General features: G+C 36.5%; 1 protein-coding gene and 1 long non-coding RNA gene across 2 annotated transcripts; both read right to left on the bottom strand.

The window, feature by feature from the left end:
* Positions 1 to 2,238: 2,238 nt before the first annotated feature.
* On the bottom strand, positions 2,239 to 3,701 carry LOC132115736 (uncharacterized). Its single transcript, XR_009425552.1, has 3 exons — positions 3,572 to 3,701; positions 3,351 to 3,465; positions 2,239 to 2,843 (listed from the first exon to the last, which is right to left on the bottom strand). It is a non-coding gene; the product is annotated as an uncharacterized LOC132115736 (long non-coding RNA).
* Positions 3,702 to 4,011: 310 nt separating this feature from the next.
* LOC132115639 (adhesion G-protein coupled receptor G4-like) lies at positions 4,012 to 17,367 on the bottom strand. Its single transcript, XM_059524052.1, has 14 exons — positions 17,274 to 17,367; positions 15,120 to 15,220; positions 9,932 to 10,519; positions 8,711 to 8,764; positions 7,602 to 7,646; positions 7,383 to 7,442; positions 6,966 to 7,196; positions 5,338 to 5,455; positions 5,176 to 5,231; positions 5,028 to 5,072; positions 4,866 to 4,933; positions 4,666 to 4,709; positions 4,220 to 4,262; positions 4,012 to 4,113 (listed from the first exon to the last, which is right to left on the bottom strand). Exons 2-14 carry the CDS (start codon positions 15,217 to 15,219, stop codon positions 4,012 to 4,014), a joined length of 1,554 nt encoding a protein of 517 aa, XP_059380035.1. The 5' UTR covers position 15,220; positions 17,274 to 17,367.
* Between the last annotated feature and the right edge of the window lie 334 nt (positions 17,368 to 17,701).

A 17,701-nucleotide genomic window follows, 5' to 3' on the forward strand; every position in this document is an offset into this window, starting at 1 on the left:
CATCGAGTGTTGTATGTGTTGTCCTGATTACTGAGGTTGTTATTTTGTCTGTTGTATCTGCTGTATCAACCGGTTGGGTTGTTACATTGAGTGTAATATGTGTTGTACCGACCACTGAGGTTGTTATTTTATCTGTTGTCTCTGCTGTATTGACCGGCTGGGCTGTTACATTGAGTGTTGTACTGACCCCTGAAGTTGTTATATTGAGTGTTGTTTTGACTTGTGAGGTTGTTACATTGTATGTTGTTCTTGTTGCGCCGACTGTTGGGGTTATTATATCGTGTGTCGTAGTTGTTGTGCTGACTGGTGATGCTGGTATATTGTTTGATGTACCTGTTGTACTGACAGGTGAGGTTGTTATATTGAGTGTCGATTCTGTACCTGTTGTTTTGACTGGTGAGTTTGCTATATTGTTTGAAGCAGCTGTTGTGCTGACAGGTGAGTTTGTTATATTGTGTGGTGTACTTGCTGTGTTGACTGGTTGAGTTGCTACATCGAGTGTTGTATGTGTTGTCCTGATTACTGAGGTTGTTATTTTGTCTGTTGTATCTGCTGTATCAACCGGTTGAGTTGTTACATTGAGTGTTGTATGTGTTGTACCGACCACTGAGGTTGTTATTTTATCTGTTGTCTCTGCTGTATTGACCGGCTGGGCTGTTACATTGAGTGTTGTACTGACCCCTGAAGTTGTTATATTGAGATTTGTTTTGACTTGCGAGGTTGTTACATTGTATGTTGTTCTTGTTGTGCTGACTGTTGGGGTTATTATATCGTGTGTCGTAGTTGTTGTGCTGACTGGTGATGCTGGTATATTGTTTGATGTACCTGTTGTACTGACAGGTGAGGTTGTTCTATTGAGTGTCGATTCTGTACCTGTTGTTTTGACTGGTGAGTTTGCTATATTGTTTGAAGCAGCTGTTGTGCTGACAGGTGAGTTTGTTATATTGTGTGGTGTACTTGCTGTGTTGACTGGTTGAGTTGCTACATCGAGTGTTGTATGTGTTGTCCTGATTACTGAGGTTGTTATTTTGTCTGTTGTATCTGCTGTATCAACCGGTTGGGTTGTTACATTGAGTGTAATATGTGTTGTACCGACCACTGAGGTTGTTATTTTATCTGTTGTCTCTGCTGTATTGACCGGCTGGGCTGTTACATTGAGTGTTGTACTGACCCCTGAAGTTGTTATATTGAGTGTTGTTTTGACTTGTGAGGTTGTTACATTGTATGTTGTTCTTGTTGCGCCGACTGTTGGGGTTATTATATCGTGTGTCGTAGTTGTTGTGCTGACTGGTGATGCTGGTATATTGTTTGATGTACCTGTTGTACTGACAGGTAAAGTTGTTATATTGAGTGTCGATTCTGTACCTGTTGTTTTGACTGGTGAGTTTGCTATATTGTTTGAAGCAGCTGTTGTGCTGACAGGTGAGTTTGTTATATTGTGTGGTGTACTTGCTGTGTTGACTGGTTGAGTTGCTACATCGAGTGTTGTATGTGTTGTCCTGATTACTGAGGTTGTTATTTTGTCTGTTGTATCTGCTGTATCATCCGGTTGAGTTGTTACATTGAGTGTTGTATATGTTGTCCTGATTACTGAGGTTGTTATTTTGTCTGTTGTATCTGCTGTATCAACCGGTTGGGTTGTTACATTGAGTGTTATATGTGTTGTACCGACCACTGAGGTTGTTATTTTATCTGTTGTCTCTGCTGTATTGACCGGTTGGGCTGTTACATTGAGTGTTGTACTGACCCCTGAAGTTGTTATATTGAGTGTTGTTTTGACTTGTGAGGTTGTTACATTGTATGTTGTTCTTGTTGCGCCGACTGTAGGGGTTATTATATCGTGTGTCGTAGTTGTTGTGCTGACTGGTGATGCTGGTATATTGTTTGATGTACCTGTTGTACTGACAGGTGAGGTTGTTATATTGAGTGTCGATTCTGTACCTGTTGTTATGACTGGTGAGTTTGCTATATTGTTTGATGTAGCTGTTGTGCTGACAGGTGAAGTTGTTGTATTGTATGGTGTACCTGTTGTACTGACAGGTGAGGTTGGTATCATGGGTGTTATATTTGTCCTGACTGATGATTCTGATATATTGTTTGATCTACCTGTTGTATTGACAGATGAAGTTGTTAAATTGTGTGTTGTACCCATTTTGCTGACTGCTGGCGTTGTTATATTGTGTGCCATTGTTGTTGTACTGACCAATAATTCTGGTATGTTGTTTGACATACCTGTTGTATTGACAGGTGAAGTTTTTATATTGTGTGTTGCACCTGTTTTGCTGACTTCTGGGGTTGTTATATTGTGTATAATATTTTCTGTACTGACCAATGATGCTGGCATATTGTTTGATGTACCTGTTGTACTTACTGGTGAGGTTGTTGTATAGTGTGTTGTAACTGCTGTATTGCTCAGTTGAGGTGTTAAACTTGATGTTTTATGTGTTGTACTGACCACTGATGTTGTTATATAGTGTAGTGTACTTGCTATATTGACGGGTGGTTCTGTATCATGTGTTGAATTGAGTGGCAGACTTGCTGTATAATTTGAAACAGTGTTTGTTTGATTGTCTGTACTGTTGATGGATGTATTTAATTTTAGACTTGTTGTACTGAGTGGTATACTAGAAGTGTTTGTGACTAATGGTGTGGATGATGTGACTGCAGTGTGGGTTTGGTTGGTCAGTGACCAATCTGTAGTTACTGATGGAGACTTGATGTTTGGGAATGTAGCACTGCTCTCAGAACTTGATCTAGAAGGGACAACTTGAGTTGTGTAGGACTCAGAAGGGGAGACTTCACAGCTCTCATTTAAAATAACAGCGAATATCTGATCCTGTGCACTGGAAAATAAAGAGCAAGATTGGAATATTTGTTTGGCAAAGGCCTTTGCTAGTCCTGAAACAACATTCTATTCAAACAAACAATTCTAACCATTATATACTGCTAAAATGAGAAAATTATAGGTTGATGAGAATGTTGTTCAAAACATAAATCCCATCCTAATACTGATTATAATATATGATTGGTTTACTAGAATGCGGTTTCAGGACTAACAAGAATGTCTGTCAGGAAACATGCCCTGCTTGGCAAAAATCACATTAAATGGTTACATTTACACTACCCAAATTTCTGGTTTACTTTTCAAAATTGTTCTTTAGGACTGATGTTTAGTCATTAATAATTCACCATGGAATGTAGTTCAAATGTTTAATAAAAAACATTATTAGGTTTGAATCTGAAGTAAATATAGTGTAATCAGTGTAAATATAGCCTGAGACATGGAAATAACTGAAATTTGACATGCACAGTGTGCACAGTGTAAAATAGGAACTGAATACAAGATTTACCATTTCAAATTGTTGCTGATGTCATCAATGTGGCTGGAACTGAAATTTACAGACATCCAAGTGAATGTTGAGTTTAAAGGAAAGGTTTCCGCATCAGTAGGCAAACGACATATGGCTGTATAGTAGAGAGACAGGAAAATAATAGCATTTTTGCTGTTTACACCACTTGGATAAGCTTAGCTATAATTGGGGAATACCAGTACATACAGTTCAACACTCACCAATTCGACTGAGGGGGCCATCAAAACTAATGTTGGTACTGTTCTTCAAAAGAACAGCTATAGCAGTACTAACAGTACACACATCCAGCTGTTTTGACAGCTGCAGAGTTAACATACATGTGTAGATCCTGAGGAATGAAAGACAAGTTATGCCGTTTGTAAATGCAAACGGTGAAAGTGATTTCACCAAGTACAACATATTCCTGGATCAACATCCTTGTTGATCCTGGAACAACATTCCAATCAACCAATCAGAATCGAGGGACAAGTTTTCAGGAAATGTCTGTTTTAGGCTTGTTATTCATCATTTCTCTCTGATTTTAGGAATAAATTGTGGGTAGGGTTAGGTTTAGGATTAGGTAGGGATTGGGTCTGGTCTATATTTTTGGACAGTAATGTTGATCCAGGATCAACAAAAGATGTTGATCCAGGAACATGTCTTACTTGGCCAAATCACGGGGACCAAATGCACACAGATATACATAAACAATCAATAGTACAACTTGCCTCGTTCCTTCACCAAAACATTCCAAGTGCATTCTCTGCAAAGCATAAATAACAACCTTTTAGAGCAGATACATAAAACAAGATTTGACCCACTTGTAACAAGATTATTTTACTGAAGATGGAAAACAAATGGATGTTTACCTGATATAACTGGTATACTTCATTAAAAGAATTACACATAGACCTATGAACATGAAAAATTATAACTATAAAGAAATTGTACATAATATTACATTTTCATATATATATATATATATATATATATATATATATATATATATATACACACACACACACACATATACACATATACACACAATATTTAGTTTTTAAGATAACTTTTTGAAAACCCAGAAATTGTGATACACTTTTTCAGGATTCATTGGTGAATAAACGGTTCAAAAGAACAGTATTTATTTGCAATATAAACCTTTAAAACACATTAAAAAAACCTTTACTGTCACTTTTTTTGTCACACTTCGAATGTGTCCTTGCAGAATAGAAGTATAAATTTCACTTAAAAAAAAAATTCTGACTCCCAAATTTCATATATTCAGTGTTATTTTTGACAGGAATCGCAGACATACCCTTGCATACTGGAATTGTTGCAAGGAGTGCTCAACTGTACAACCTGTTGAATGGAACAATATAACTAATAAGACAATAACCATATTTTGTCATTCATTGAGGTACGATAACTTGCAAATCTTTAGACAGCAATGTTTTGGTTAAACACTTACTATAGGAATTTTACCTGTTCGTAAAAACTTTTTTTCTGAAAACTCACCATGTTCTGAATGTAGATGAAATTCACATCTGGGCTTGTAATATTTAGACGAACAGCATAATAGGTCTCTAAAAGAGAGGTAGGACAGAGAACTTGGAGTCTGATTGGTCCATGACACATTATTGTAGCTGCTCTTTCAAAGAGCAATTATGTCCCACTCACCACTGTTGGTAGACACGTGACACTCACAATATTGTTGGTTCTCATCTAAAAAAATAATAATAATAATTTTTGAATATGATATTAGTCTGACTGGTTTTTATCAGAAAATAATGACCAAATAGTAAGTTCAAAGAGTAATAACACTCACCATTGCAGAACTGATTAGCGAATTCTTTAGGAATGAAACCATTCTCATTATAAGAACTAATGCAAGAAAGAGAGAAAAATGAAATCAATAATTCAATCGCATATAAACACTAAAAAGGTCAGAACTCATTTAAGAGTGTGGCAAGTCAGTATCATATTGTACCATGTGACACTGACAGGTCCCTGGGTCTTGCAGACATCTTCATAAGACATTGGAGATGTGCAGTACACAAAACCCCCTCCAGGGGACGCAATATCGTGCTCTGGGCACAGTCCTTTGCCTGTAAACAAATTGCATTTTGTTTGTCAACAATTAATCATGCATTATCTTTTAAACGGCTGTCTATTATTGTTATATGATCAAAGGTATAATTTTTATTATGCTTTTTGTCTTTTAGAAACCTAACAGACCCAGTCTGCATTCACTTTCACGTTTGGAATAACAAATGGGTGAGAAAGTTGTGACAGAATTATGTGCTCGTCTCACTCACCCACTCTTTCTACTTCTCCCAGAAGCTGGATTTGTATATATGAGTTTATAGTCCCGTTTTGCACAAGCCTTTGGAGGATGCATATATTCACAGGTTGGCTCAGCTCTAGTAGCACAGTGCAATTTGTCCGTCTGTAAGAATGGAGGCAGTAGTAGCATTACTTGATACTGAATTTCAATGAGATCATACTTGTTGTGTAGCTTACAGAGTTAGGTTTAACTTACTGGATGTTCTGCTTGGCTTCACATCTAACTTCAGTATTCTATATTGGTGAAAAAGACATTTTATAATGAAGCAGAACAGCCCTGCCAGTTTTTTTTATTTAATTTTTATATGATACCTACCACAAAGACTATGTCAGTTTGACATGATGTAGTTTCAATTCCTGTAGTTGAAACTCCAACAGAGCAGATGCTTTCATGAAAAAAATCTGAAAACTGATTACAGAGGTGGGGAAGCATCAGGAATTTCAGAATTTCAAAATGAAAAACCCTTTATTTGATAAAATACTCAATATACAATACAAAACTAATTAAATATTATTATTATTAGGGCAACTATATTATTAGGGTTATTAATTATTTTTTTATATATATAAAAATGCTCTTACCCAAATTTGAATCTCTCCCTCCGTCATATTAGAGCCTTTCACCTCCACAAGCATCCAGTAGTATGATGCTGTGTGACGCAAGAAGAGAGATATTATTACACATCCCCAGGAATCACCACTTTTAATCTACTGTAAATGATGTCTTCTAAGAATAAAATAGGCTTGGTTTAAAAAAAAATCTTTCTTACATTCATTAGCGCAGGACTGGGAAAAGCTACACTGTACTGCAAATGGCTCTGAAACAAATGAAAAGACACATCAAAGAATTGAACCTTTAGGATTAATTTTATAATGTATAAATTATGTAATATGTGGCAGAATGAGAGAATGAAGGCAAGGAATTTAATTTAATATCCTGTAATTATCACAGAAATAGAAGCCATCCATCTTTTTCCAAGAAAGAAGAAAAAAGACATAATCAGAACGCAGTGATAATAGCCATACCTGTGAATAATACATTGGACATCGTTGTTCGTAGAACCGCTGTCTGATTGGTTACTTGAGTCGCGACAGTTGGTGCAGTGGAAGAGATTTCTGTCATATGATTGACTGTTGTTTCAAAAGTACTGACTGGTTGGCTATTGTGATTGCTTGAAAGTGACTGGGCAGATGTTGACATGCTCTGGGTAGTTTGAGTAGTTATGTAAGACATAGGTGAGGCTGGAGTTGGAGGGGACGTGTTTAATCCACTAGTGTTTGACATAGTAGTTATGTAATTAACAGCTGAACCAGCCTGAATAGCGGGTGTAATAGTGTTTGATGTAGTAGCTGATGTGAGGGGAATTCGTGTTGGTGCACTGAGAGTCACTGAAGGAACAGAAGTTGTTGTAGAGAGTCCTGCAGGATTTGGAGTGGTTCTGACTTGTGGGGTTGAAGCAGAGACTGTGTTTAAGGCCTGATTCAAAGATTGAAGGCTCTGTCCTGTTGACAGGAACAGATATCAGTTTCTAGATTCATCTCCTTTAAAGAATTACTGCTCAAAGTCAACTAGTCAACTATGTTGACCCATTCAGCACCAGTACTACACAAAGTAAATGGCTCACTGACTGAAGGCGATTTGGAACTTTCTACTCTAGCTTTTTACATTCCACAGCATCTGTTACTTACCTTGGGTTGTGGATTTCAGTGAACCAGTAATTATTGAAGTCAAAATCATTTGGAGTGGACCTTAGAAAGGGAAGGAAGAGAGGGAGGAAGAGACAAATTGTCATTCAACACAACACTAAACAAATTCCTTTAAAAAATGTAAAAAGCAAATAGACAGAAAGTTCAATGCTTTCATTTTATTTGCATATCTATATGTTGCTGTTAGAGATTGACACTTACTAGATGTCGAGACAAACTCTGGGGTGCTGGCTGAAACTTGGGATGCTGTAAGTGTATAAAATATTAAACTTTAACCTTTAAACCTTAAAATAAAAAATAGATCAGGTTTCTCACAAACACACCTATGCAATTAATTCATTAAGTGAAAGAACAGAGCACAAAGTTTACACAGGTTACACCTTTATATTTGCGGAACTTTCTTGTTTAAGATCTTATAGATATGCAGATACCGCTGTTTTCTAGTCAATTACATCAATTTCTCCTTGCAAACCTGTCCCGTATACCTTAATACAACAGGATTACCTAACCCATCTGCTATTTAAAACATCTGTTTGCGTCATGCACCGTGCCTGGAACAGGCATGCCTTTTCAGTGCAGCAATCCGTGAGATTGAGGACAAAAAGAAGAGATACATTCACAGAGGAGTGGAAATGACATTTGACGTTAAAGATAAGCACTGCCATAGATTAAGTATTTCTGGAAACTATCGTAATTTCTAAGTAAATGATGCCTTCTAATATTACATTTTTACTATTCAGTGTGGAGGTTTGGTTATAAACTTTCTGTTCAGAGGTTTATTAGATATTTAATTTTCTTGACATCTCATTCAGATCATGCTCCTTTGTGCCCTGTTTAAATTGTCCAAGCAGCTGTTTTAAACGTGATGGAAATGTACATGCTGTTAAAGGAATAGTTCACCCAAAAAAGAAAATTATGTCATTCTTTACTCACCTTCTTGTCATTCCAAACCAGTACACTCTTAAAAATAAAGGTGCTTCAAAAGGTTCTTCTAACAGTAATGTAATGCATGGGTTTTCAAACCATTGCTGGACCTAGAGACTCCCCTCCTGTGCATTTTGCCCTTATTTAAAACAACTGAATTATTAGATTTCTCCATGACCAGGAAACTTAAAAAATGTGGCTTGCTGGCAAGCCTCAGGAACAGTTTGAAAACCCCTAATTTACATGAACTGACTCTCTGAGTCCTTTTTATGGGAAATATTTATTTGAATGCTTATAGTTTGGCACATAACCTCCCCAAGACTTTTACCCACCACCACACTACAATAATACTCTGTGAAGTGAATTCACACTTGCACTGCACTTACTGGATGAAGTTGTAGTACTGTCTGCACTGCGTTTCATACGCAGATGCCCTAGACCTAAAATATGAAATATAGAAATAGAATTGGCATGCACAAATGATAGAAAGACAAGATTGTTGTTACTACTGTCCTTCTTGTACCCTGCATCAACATCTGATCTGATCATTCCAATCAAAACATCCCAGGTTGTGGGATCTGGATGTGACACATCTGGATGTGTTTTGAAATATTTCAAATATCCTGTACTAGGATATTTGAAATTGATTTGACTTCATAATTTCCTGTGGAGGAAAAAAGCTATGTCTTATATAGTGAACTCATTTATGTCTAGAAACGAAAAGCCAGATTTGATCTGATGTATATGGGATTCATCCTTGCACTGTTTTATTTTTATTTTTTCAACTTTAGACATGGACAATTTTACCCATTATAGGTTGGGCAATTACTTTTAGATTAAACATTACAAAGACTTCTTTGAAATAAAGGTGCAACTATGTACATTGAATGTTGTAAATAAAATGTTCATATGCAAAACTCAGCCAATTAAAAAGGGATCTGGAATTTAATTGGAGGTTGAACGATTATTCACAAAAGATGGTCAGATGATAGTTACCTTCTGATGCAGGGAACAGGCAAGACTATTGACTACCCTGTTGGAAAATCCATATTAAGCCAGTAACTGTGTCCTGGAACATGATAACTGGCTTCTAGCTGGTTCAAAATTGTCACTAGCTAGACCAGCTAGAAATCAGCTACCATGTTCCAAAATACAGCTACCAGTTAAAGCTGGATTTTTCAACAGGATCGTTATTTTGTCTAGAAATAATACATGCATGAAAGTGAGTTTTTTCTTGAGAAGACAAATTGGTGAAAACATGCAACATTAAAACATGCATCATCTTCATCATGCATGTTTATGAAGAAACTACACACAAAATGTCCTGACCAATCCGCATGCTGGTGTTTACAAGCAAGACATCTGTTTGGTTGGTTCAATCAGCAAAATTCCAAGCTTTAAATAGCTTTGAAGACATTACAAAAAAGTACTCTGCATACTTTTAGTTCAGATATAGAAAAGGCTCCAGGCTGTTTATGGTTTGCCGAGTTGATCTGATGCGGGCTTATACACAGTCATTAAGCATATACATAATCACTGCTATTTTCAACCTGTCTCTCTTATCAACCGGTTAAACAGGCTTCCCTTTTGTGAATCTCTGTACTCACCACATTGCAATGTATAATCTTGCACTCTAGCCTGGGCTCGTGTGATGGCCCAAAGTCGTGAGTCCCAGCCAATCACTGTCCCATCCTCACAGGCTTTGTGCTCTCCAACATCGTCCCAAATGCGGAACAGGTAGAGCTCCACGGTGGCCATTTTTGCTCCAGGGGAGGCTTTGTTTGGTTGGCAACCCAGCAGAAGACGCCCTGAAGGAGGGATTGCTCGGGCAATGACGGTCCGCTGGTATACTTCCGAGTTGCCACCTATCGTCAGGCTGAAGCTTTTGCGAGGGCCGTCCCACCGAAGACATATGTGGTACCAGCGATTAGTGGTCAGTTGGACAGGGAACTGGTGGCGTACACCCAACAACCAGGCGTACAGGTTGTTTGTATCCCCTTGCAGAGCAAGATTATAGCTGGGTGCAGGGGCCGAGACATAGTTAAATGCTGTCCACTCGCCTGGGGAAAGGACCTGTATGTCCACGCATACCGTGGTTTGAAAGAGCACAGGCATACGCTCCTTCTCCTGTAAGGTCCAGTAGTCATCACACCCTTGCAGGACAGCCTTAGCATTAGACATAAATAAGCCATCCACTGGGGAGATAGAGAAAGATGAAATTTTATTTTAAATTAATTTTAATGACGTCTGTATATAGCAGGGCCAGTATATGTTTTAGTCTATTGGCCAAGACTGAACTAAACTTTACTACTGAACTAAACTGAACTGAACTTTAACTAAACCCATTCATTTATGATCAGAAAATATTCCTGTTTCCCCTTTCTCTCATAGCTACAAGGTGTGAGTAGATAGGTATCATCATTTTGAAGTAGATTAGTTCAAAAGTCTGAAAAAGCTGTGTGTAACTTTAAGGGACGTCAATACCATTACACTGTTTTTTTAGGTGTTGGTAGTTACTGTACGGAAACAGTAACTACCAAAACATGGCATCATTCTTTCGGTAGTGACAAAAGGAAACAGATTATCCTCATATTTTGAAAAAAATAATAATAAATTGCACAGTTATGCATTTTTTTGTATTTTAGTATGTTTTAGTAGTGTTTTAGTATGTGAGTTAAAATATTGTAATGTGGTGTGGTTGCAACCAAAGCATTACTGTCATTACTGAAAATGTGCAGTCACTACAGAAATATGGGATGTTTTGTCAAAAATAAAGTATACTGGAATATCAACTAAAATGTTATGGTAGTTTTTGGTTCAATGTACAGGTATATTCAAACTAATGAATCCTTAACTTGAAATCAGTTTGATCAACTTTTTGCCATTTATAAAGAAAAAATGTATTCAAAATACAACAAATCTCATAAATTGCACTCGAAATATTGTTAGAAATGTATTTATGTATTTACCTCTGAAAATAATATATATATATATATATAGGTCCTTCCCAAAAAATTGTGATAAAGTTCATTATTTTCCATAATGTAATGATAAAAATTAAACTTTCATATATTTTAGATGCATTGCACACCAACTGAAATATTTCAGGTCCTTTATTGTTTTAATACTGATGATTTTGGCATATAGCTCATGAAAACCCAAAATGCCTGTCTCAAAAAATTAGCATATTTCATCCGACCAATAAAAGAAAAGTGTTTTTAATACAAAAAAGTCAACCTTCAAATAATTATGTTCAGTTATGCACTCAATACTTGGTCGGGAATCCTTTTGCAGAAATGACTGCTTCAATGCGGCGTGGCATGGAGGCAATCAGCCTGTGGCACTGCTGAGGTGTTATGGAGGCCCAGGATGCTTCGATAGCGGCCTTAAGCTCATCCAGAGTGTTGGGTCTTGCGTCTCTCAACTTTCTCTTCAGAATATCCCACAGATTCTCTATGGGGTTCAGGTCAGGAGAGTTGGCAGGCCAATTGAGCACAGTAATACCATGGTCAGTAAACCATTTACCAGTGGTTTTGGCACTGTGAGCAGGTGCCAGGTCGTGCTGAAAAATTAAATCTTCATCTCCATAAAGCTTTTCAGCAGATGGAAGCCTGAAGTGCTCCAAAATCTCCTGATAGCTAGCTGCATTGACCCTGCCCTTGATAAAACACAGTGGACCAACACCAGCAGCTGACATGGCACCCCAGACCATCACTGACTGTGGGTACTTGACACTGGACTTAAGGCATTTTGGCATTTCCTTCTCCCCAGTCTTTCTCCAGACTCTGGCACCTTGATTTCCGAATGACATACAAAATTTGTCCAAAAGTCCAGTGCTGCTTCTCTGTAGCCCAGGTCAGGCGCTTCTGCCGCTGTTTCTGGTTCAAAAGTGGCTTGACCTGGGGAATGCGGCACCTGTAGCCCATTTCCTGCACACGACTGTGCACGGTGGCTCTGGATGTTTCTACTCCAGACTCAGTCCACTGCTTCCGCAGGTCCCCCAAGGTCTGGAATCGGACCTTCTCAACAATCTTCCTCAGGGTCCGGTCACCTCTTGTTTTTTGCCACACTTTTTCCTTCCCACAGACTACCCACTGAGGTGCCTTGATACAGCACTCTGGGAACAGCCTGTTTGTTCAGAAATTTCTTTCTGTGTCTTACCCTCTTGCTTGAGGGTGTCAATGATGGCCTTCTGGTCAGCAGTCAGGTCGGCAGTCTTACCCATGATTTCGGTTTTGAGTAATGAACCAGGCTGGGAGTTTTTAAAAGCCTCAGGAATCTTTTGCAGGTGTTAAGAGTTAATTAGTTGATTCAGATGATTAGGTTAATAGCTCGTTTAGAGAACCTTTTCATGATATGCTAATTTTTTGAGATAGGAATTTGGGGTTTTCATGAGCTGTATGCCAAAATCATCAGTATTAAAACAATAAAAGACCTGAAATATTTCAGTTGGTGTGCAATGAATCTAAAATATATGAAAGTTGAATTTTTATCATTACATTATGGAAAATAATGAACTTTATCACAATATGCTAATTTTTTGACCTGTATATACATACATACATACAGTATTATTATTATTATTATTTATTTGATTTTTTTTAACTTTTTGATTAAACATTTCAAAGATTTCTTTGGAATAAAGATACAGTGATATTCACAGTTATTCAACCCTTTTGTGGGCAAAGTCCAGTCTTTCAACTCAAAAGCATGCAATCTGTAATTTTGCTTGAGGGCGAATGATTTCCCTGCTTAAGTTTTAGAGTGAGTTGGTCACAGATTCACCTTGTTGACCAACAGAAAGCTGCTTGAAGAGGGACTTCATACATCACTTCATTACTGACAACTGAAAAATTGACCATTTTGGCGGGCAGAATTTTGCAGAAATTTAACCACCACATCTGAACCTGTACTATATTTCTTTCACAATAAGACTCAAAGCATATATGGGGTCAATTTTGAATATACTGTACTAGTTTTTATTATTAAAAAAAAAGAAAAAAAGAAAAAAGGTAAGCATCACCCAGAAGAAAATCTTCTGTCAAAAGCTTTGATTGTCTGTATGGCCACTGACATTTACTAGATAATAACCTATTAACAACTTTGACTGCAAATTTATGAGGACACTGTACCCTTTGGTCATTCAAGACACCGAAAATGATTCTGCTCTTTAAAATTTTCACAAAATTTGCACACCTTCACATTAACTTTTAACTCTAATCCCCTTTGACCTATCCAGTTTACCACTTCCCCGTGAGGTTGTCAGTGTTATAACGCTTCTGTTTGATGCTTTGACAAGCACACAACCCGATAGAACAGGCCAGCCCAGATTTGGCCTGAAAGGAACAACTTGACAGCCAAATGCTGATTGATATAATGTGTGTGTGCTAGTCTAACATACCATGAATACTTCTGAAGGTGTGACGTGACTATGACCTGTCTAAAAAAAGACTCATGACTAGCTGCTAATTCTGAAACAGCATTTACCCCGATCTTAGTAGACACCATATTTAATAATGATGTATGTTCTAGGTCACATCTAAGTTGTTTTTGAACTTTTTAAACATTTATTTTTTCTAGTTTTCAATTGTGTAAAATAAACCATGGTGTCTGCACTGTCTGTTCTTTAAAGCACTAATGCTACAAAATCCTGTATTTTATGTTCAGTTGTATTTTGTAAACAATGTATTTAAAAATATGGCTGTAGTGTATCACTGTAGTTAACTTCAAAAGGTTAGCTTAACAGAAAGTTTGACAATCTAGTTTCAAAGTTGCCTTTCCAACTGTCATCCATCACTGCATACACATTTCACACCTATCTAGTTTTTCAGCCGTTTATTTTGTTTCATTCTCTTTTTTCTCTCAAATACCTGCTTATCCTCTGAGGTTTCCAGTGTAACTGGGGAGGTTTTTACTCCATTGTGATAAGAGTGCTCATATTATCATACCATATTATATCTCACAAATCTGTTTTTTTTTACGGTACAAAAATAATAAAAGAAAATAACTTTTTTATCTCACAATTCTGACTTTCATATCTTTATATCTTATACTAAGTTCATATGTCATTGCAAGTTAACATCTCATGATTCTGCATCTGTCTTTACAGTCGAACAGTCTTTGCTGAAAAAAAAGTGTTTTTTTTTATGTTACTGACAACAAACTTCTCAATATAAATATAGTGTATAGTGCATCATTTGAAACACAGTTAGGCACTCTCCTCCTCTGCTCTGTACGTTTTGTGATGGTGGTTTCTCTTGGAGAATGAGAAGTGAAATGCTCTGAATCCCTTTATCTTCACTGTGATCATTACTAATTAATTCATTAAGGCCTGGACAATCATGCTGCGGGCCACTGGACTCCTCCAAATGTTCTTATCCATTCTGTCTCTCGTTCTCCTCCATCTAGATGCCCTCTGGGTGTGTGAATTCTCCTGGTATTACTAGTATTTATTATTAATTTCAATCTAAAACGTGATCAGATTCATAATGCCATTTAAAAAAATGCATTGGTCTACTGCATAGAGTGACTCTTCTGCACAGCTGACTTAGTCCCTCCTCTTTGCAATTTAGAGCCTCCTTCCATTCTTATTAATCGTTTTACTACTTGAAGGAGTTTTATAGACTTGTACAGGAAGTGCTGGCAAGCAATTAAACAAATGCTGTCTTAGGCGGATAAATGGCATGTAAAACTATACATAGCACAGGTTTAGACTTAAGTCTCACATGTCCTTCTGTTTTTCTATGTGATTTATAACAAATAAAGTTTGGTGAAATAGTAGTATACAGTACTGACCTTGAGGCAAGAGGTGAACACAAAGACAGAGGAGCCAGACCAAGTGATGTGCAGACTTCTTGTATCGTCCACTCAGGTGCTTGCTGTGCTTGTAAAGCATCCTTCAAAGAAAGACAAGGGAACTCTTTTGTTCAAAGAAAGAAAAGAAGTGTTTTCATCAATACAATAACAGGGTGTAACTGAGAGAAGGTCATTACTTTTATAAAGCTCTTTCAGTTTGTCATTCAAAATGAAATTAAAACTGACCCTATTTTCATTCTGAATGCACATTCATGGCTTTATAATTGTCTGTGGAGTCTTTTATCAAAATAATAACAATTTTAAAAGTCAATTATATCATTTATTTTTCAGCTGACTTCGCAAATCTTTTTTTTTTTCAACTCCTACTCGCCAACTAATTTGTAATTTGTATGTAATACCCGCTTTTCACAATTCAATCAATGTATGATTAATAAAATAAGCTTACATAATTATATTTGCATATGTTTTGCATATTCTATATTGCTTTGTTTCTGTTCTAGTAACAGTACGTTTGCTTTTTTTAATGCCATAGTGTGAATAATTCATTTCACCAAACAAACACATTTAAAATGAAAGGTTGTCTTGTTTGTTCCTCAGTTGCGTGGAATGTCATTAATTCCATTCATTACTATTCACAAGTATGATTCAGAAGTGATGTTATGCTGATTTGTGATGACCAAAGGCACTAACTTGCAAACCTTTTTTATCTTAGCAGGTGCCTCACAGTCATGGAAAGTCTGAAAATAGCAGTCTGTTGTAAAATAGTGATTGTCTAGAAATTTGGCAATGCTTCAGTCTAAATATTTATTTAGCTTTCTTCGAAAATCATATTCCTTAATGTCACTGAAATGTTTTATTCCATTTTAGTGTACTTAATTTGTATGGACACTAAAATGAATTTGTTATTGGCCTACTCATAAATCCAGTATCAATGCTGAAACTTGTCAAGAATTCTAGGAAAAGGAATGCAAACAAGTATTTTGAAAACCACAGTACACTTCCTCCATCACGTGTTATGTTCATACTGAATTACGTACAGGTCTAGTATATATCACTGTTTTTACTTTGGAAATCTAGACGTAAAAACAAATCAGATTGAGAAGGCTGTTGGCCAAAGCAGTCAAATTGATAAAGTGTTATTGTCGTTTCTGGAATGCAAGCAGGTTGGACAACATTGAAATGTGTTGTAAATCTCCAGCCATCTATTTCTTTCTTCACAATCAGTTGAAAAAAAAAAAAGTATATATATAATCTGACTTTTTTTTTGTCATCTCCTGTCATTCTCGTGGATACTGAGAGCCAAGATAAATATGCCATTAAATTCCATTCATAGCTACAATATATATATATATATATATAATATATATATATATATATATATATATATATATATATATATATATATATATATATGTGTGTGTGTGTGTGTGTGTGTGTGTGTATTGACATCATACCTGTCTCATACCAAGAGAACCCATTGATTTATCTGTCTGTCTTTTCCAAAATAAATAAATAAATAAATAAATAAATAAATAAATAAATAAATAAATAATATTTGTCTGTCTGTGTAAAATAAAACAGTTCTGCTGTTTCACTTTAGAAAACGGTCAACATACTATACTTGAAAGTGTTCATTAAAAAATCTGAATAAGAACTAAAAAGTTGTCCAGTGTCTCCTCACCTGATTCAAAGTGACCCATCATCTCTGCACCACTGTGGTTGATAATGAGCATTAAGGTAAAAAAAAATAAAAATAAAAAATAATGTAAAAGGGAAACTACGCCATGTATCATAGTTCATGCAACTTTTTACAGTTTTCTCATAATTTCTAAATGTTTTATTTATTTTCTTGGATTCTCCCAATTTATACGAGTTTATAGAAGCTGCAAAGACCAACATATAAAGAATAGTAAAATGGTGTTTAAAATTTAGATGTTGCTTTTCACAACGCTAAACCTGTCAATCATATATGACGACGTGATTGCTTTCTACCTTCTAACTGACTTCACGACTTCGGTTTGTGCTTAAACTTTATAAGCAGCATTTCTGTATTTTAAAATATGTACAAATACACTCGTTTCTCTTGTCTGGCTTGTGTAATACAGCTGACTGGATTTGTTCGTGGAGTCTCACCTGGTGTCGTCGCGCGTGATGCGCCTGAAGACATCCTAAGTTCGCGGCTCTTTCACCGCTAAAAACTCCATCCAAACTGCTCCACGCGAAAAAATCCTGGTGCTGCTCGATGTGTGCTTGAGTTTTCTCACTGTCACGAATTAACAGGTAACGAGAAATCAGAAAGCAACAAAGATTCAAAACACGAAAAAGTTAAAAAAGACAGTTCTTAAGGGTTGAAAAAAATGTTGTGACACTCCCATTATTGTGAGAACTTCGTGTTTCCAATAAGAGGATGGCACGCCTTCCTCTGTTCTACACTTGGTGACTTTTCAGTGAGCAATACTGACGTTTTCCTTTGTCATAGACAATTTAGTAATGATATTATCAGTCTCTTCTGGAGTCTGATAACTGATATTGTTGCTGAATTGTTTGCACTTTCTATTATT

This window comes from Carassius carassius, chromosome 35 (assembly GCF_963082965.1).
Source record: "Carassius carassius chromosome 35, fCarCar2.1, whole genome shotgun sequence".
In the NCBI taxonomy this organism is placed as follows: Eukaryota; Metazoa; Chordata; class Actinopteri; order Cypriniformes; family Cyprinidae; genus Carassius; species Carassius carassius.

Bases quoted from the DNA above. Each gene is read 5' to 3' on its own strand.
- LOC132115639 (XM_059524052.1), bottom strand. From the start codon at position 15,219: ATGCTTTACAAGCACAGCAAGCACCTGAGTGGACGATACAAGAAGTCT. The intron at 7,197-7,382 runs GTAAGTAACAGA...TCCTGTCAACAG, and splicing joins ACTGAAATCCACAACCCAAG to GACAGAGCCTTCAATCTTTG. The intron at 5,073-5,175 runs GTGAGTGTTATT...TTATTTTTTTAG, and splicing joins CGCTAATCAGTTCTGCAATG to ATGAGAACCAACAATATTGT.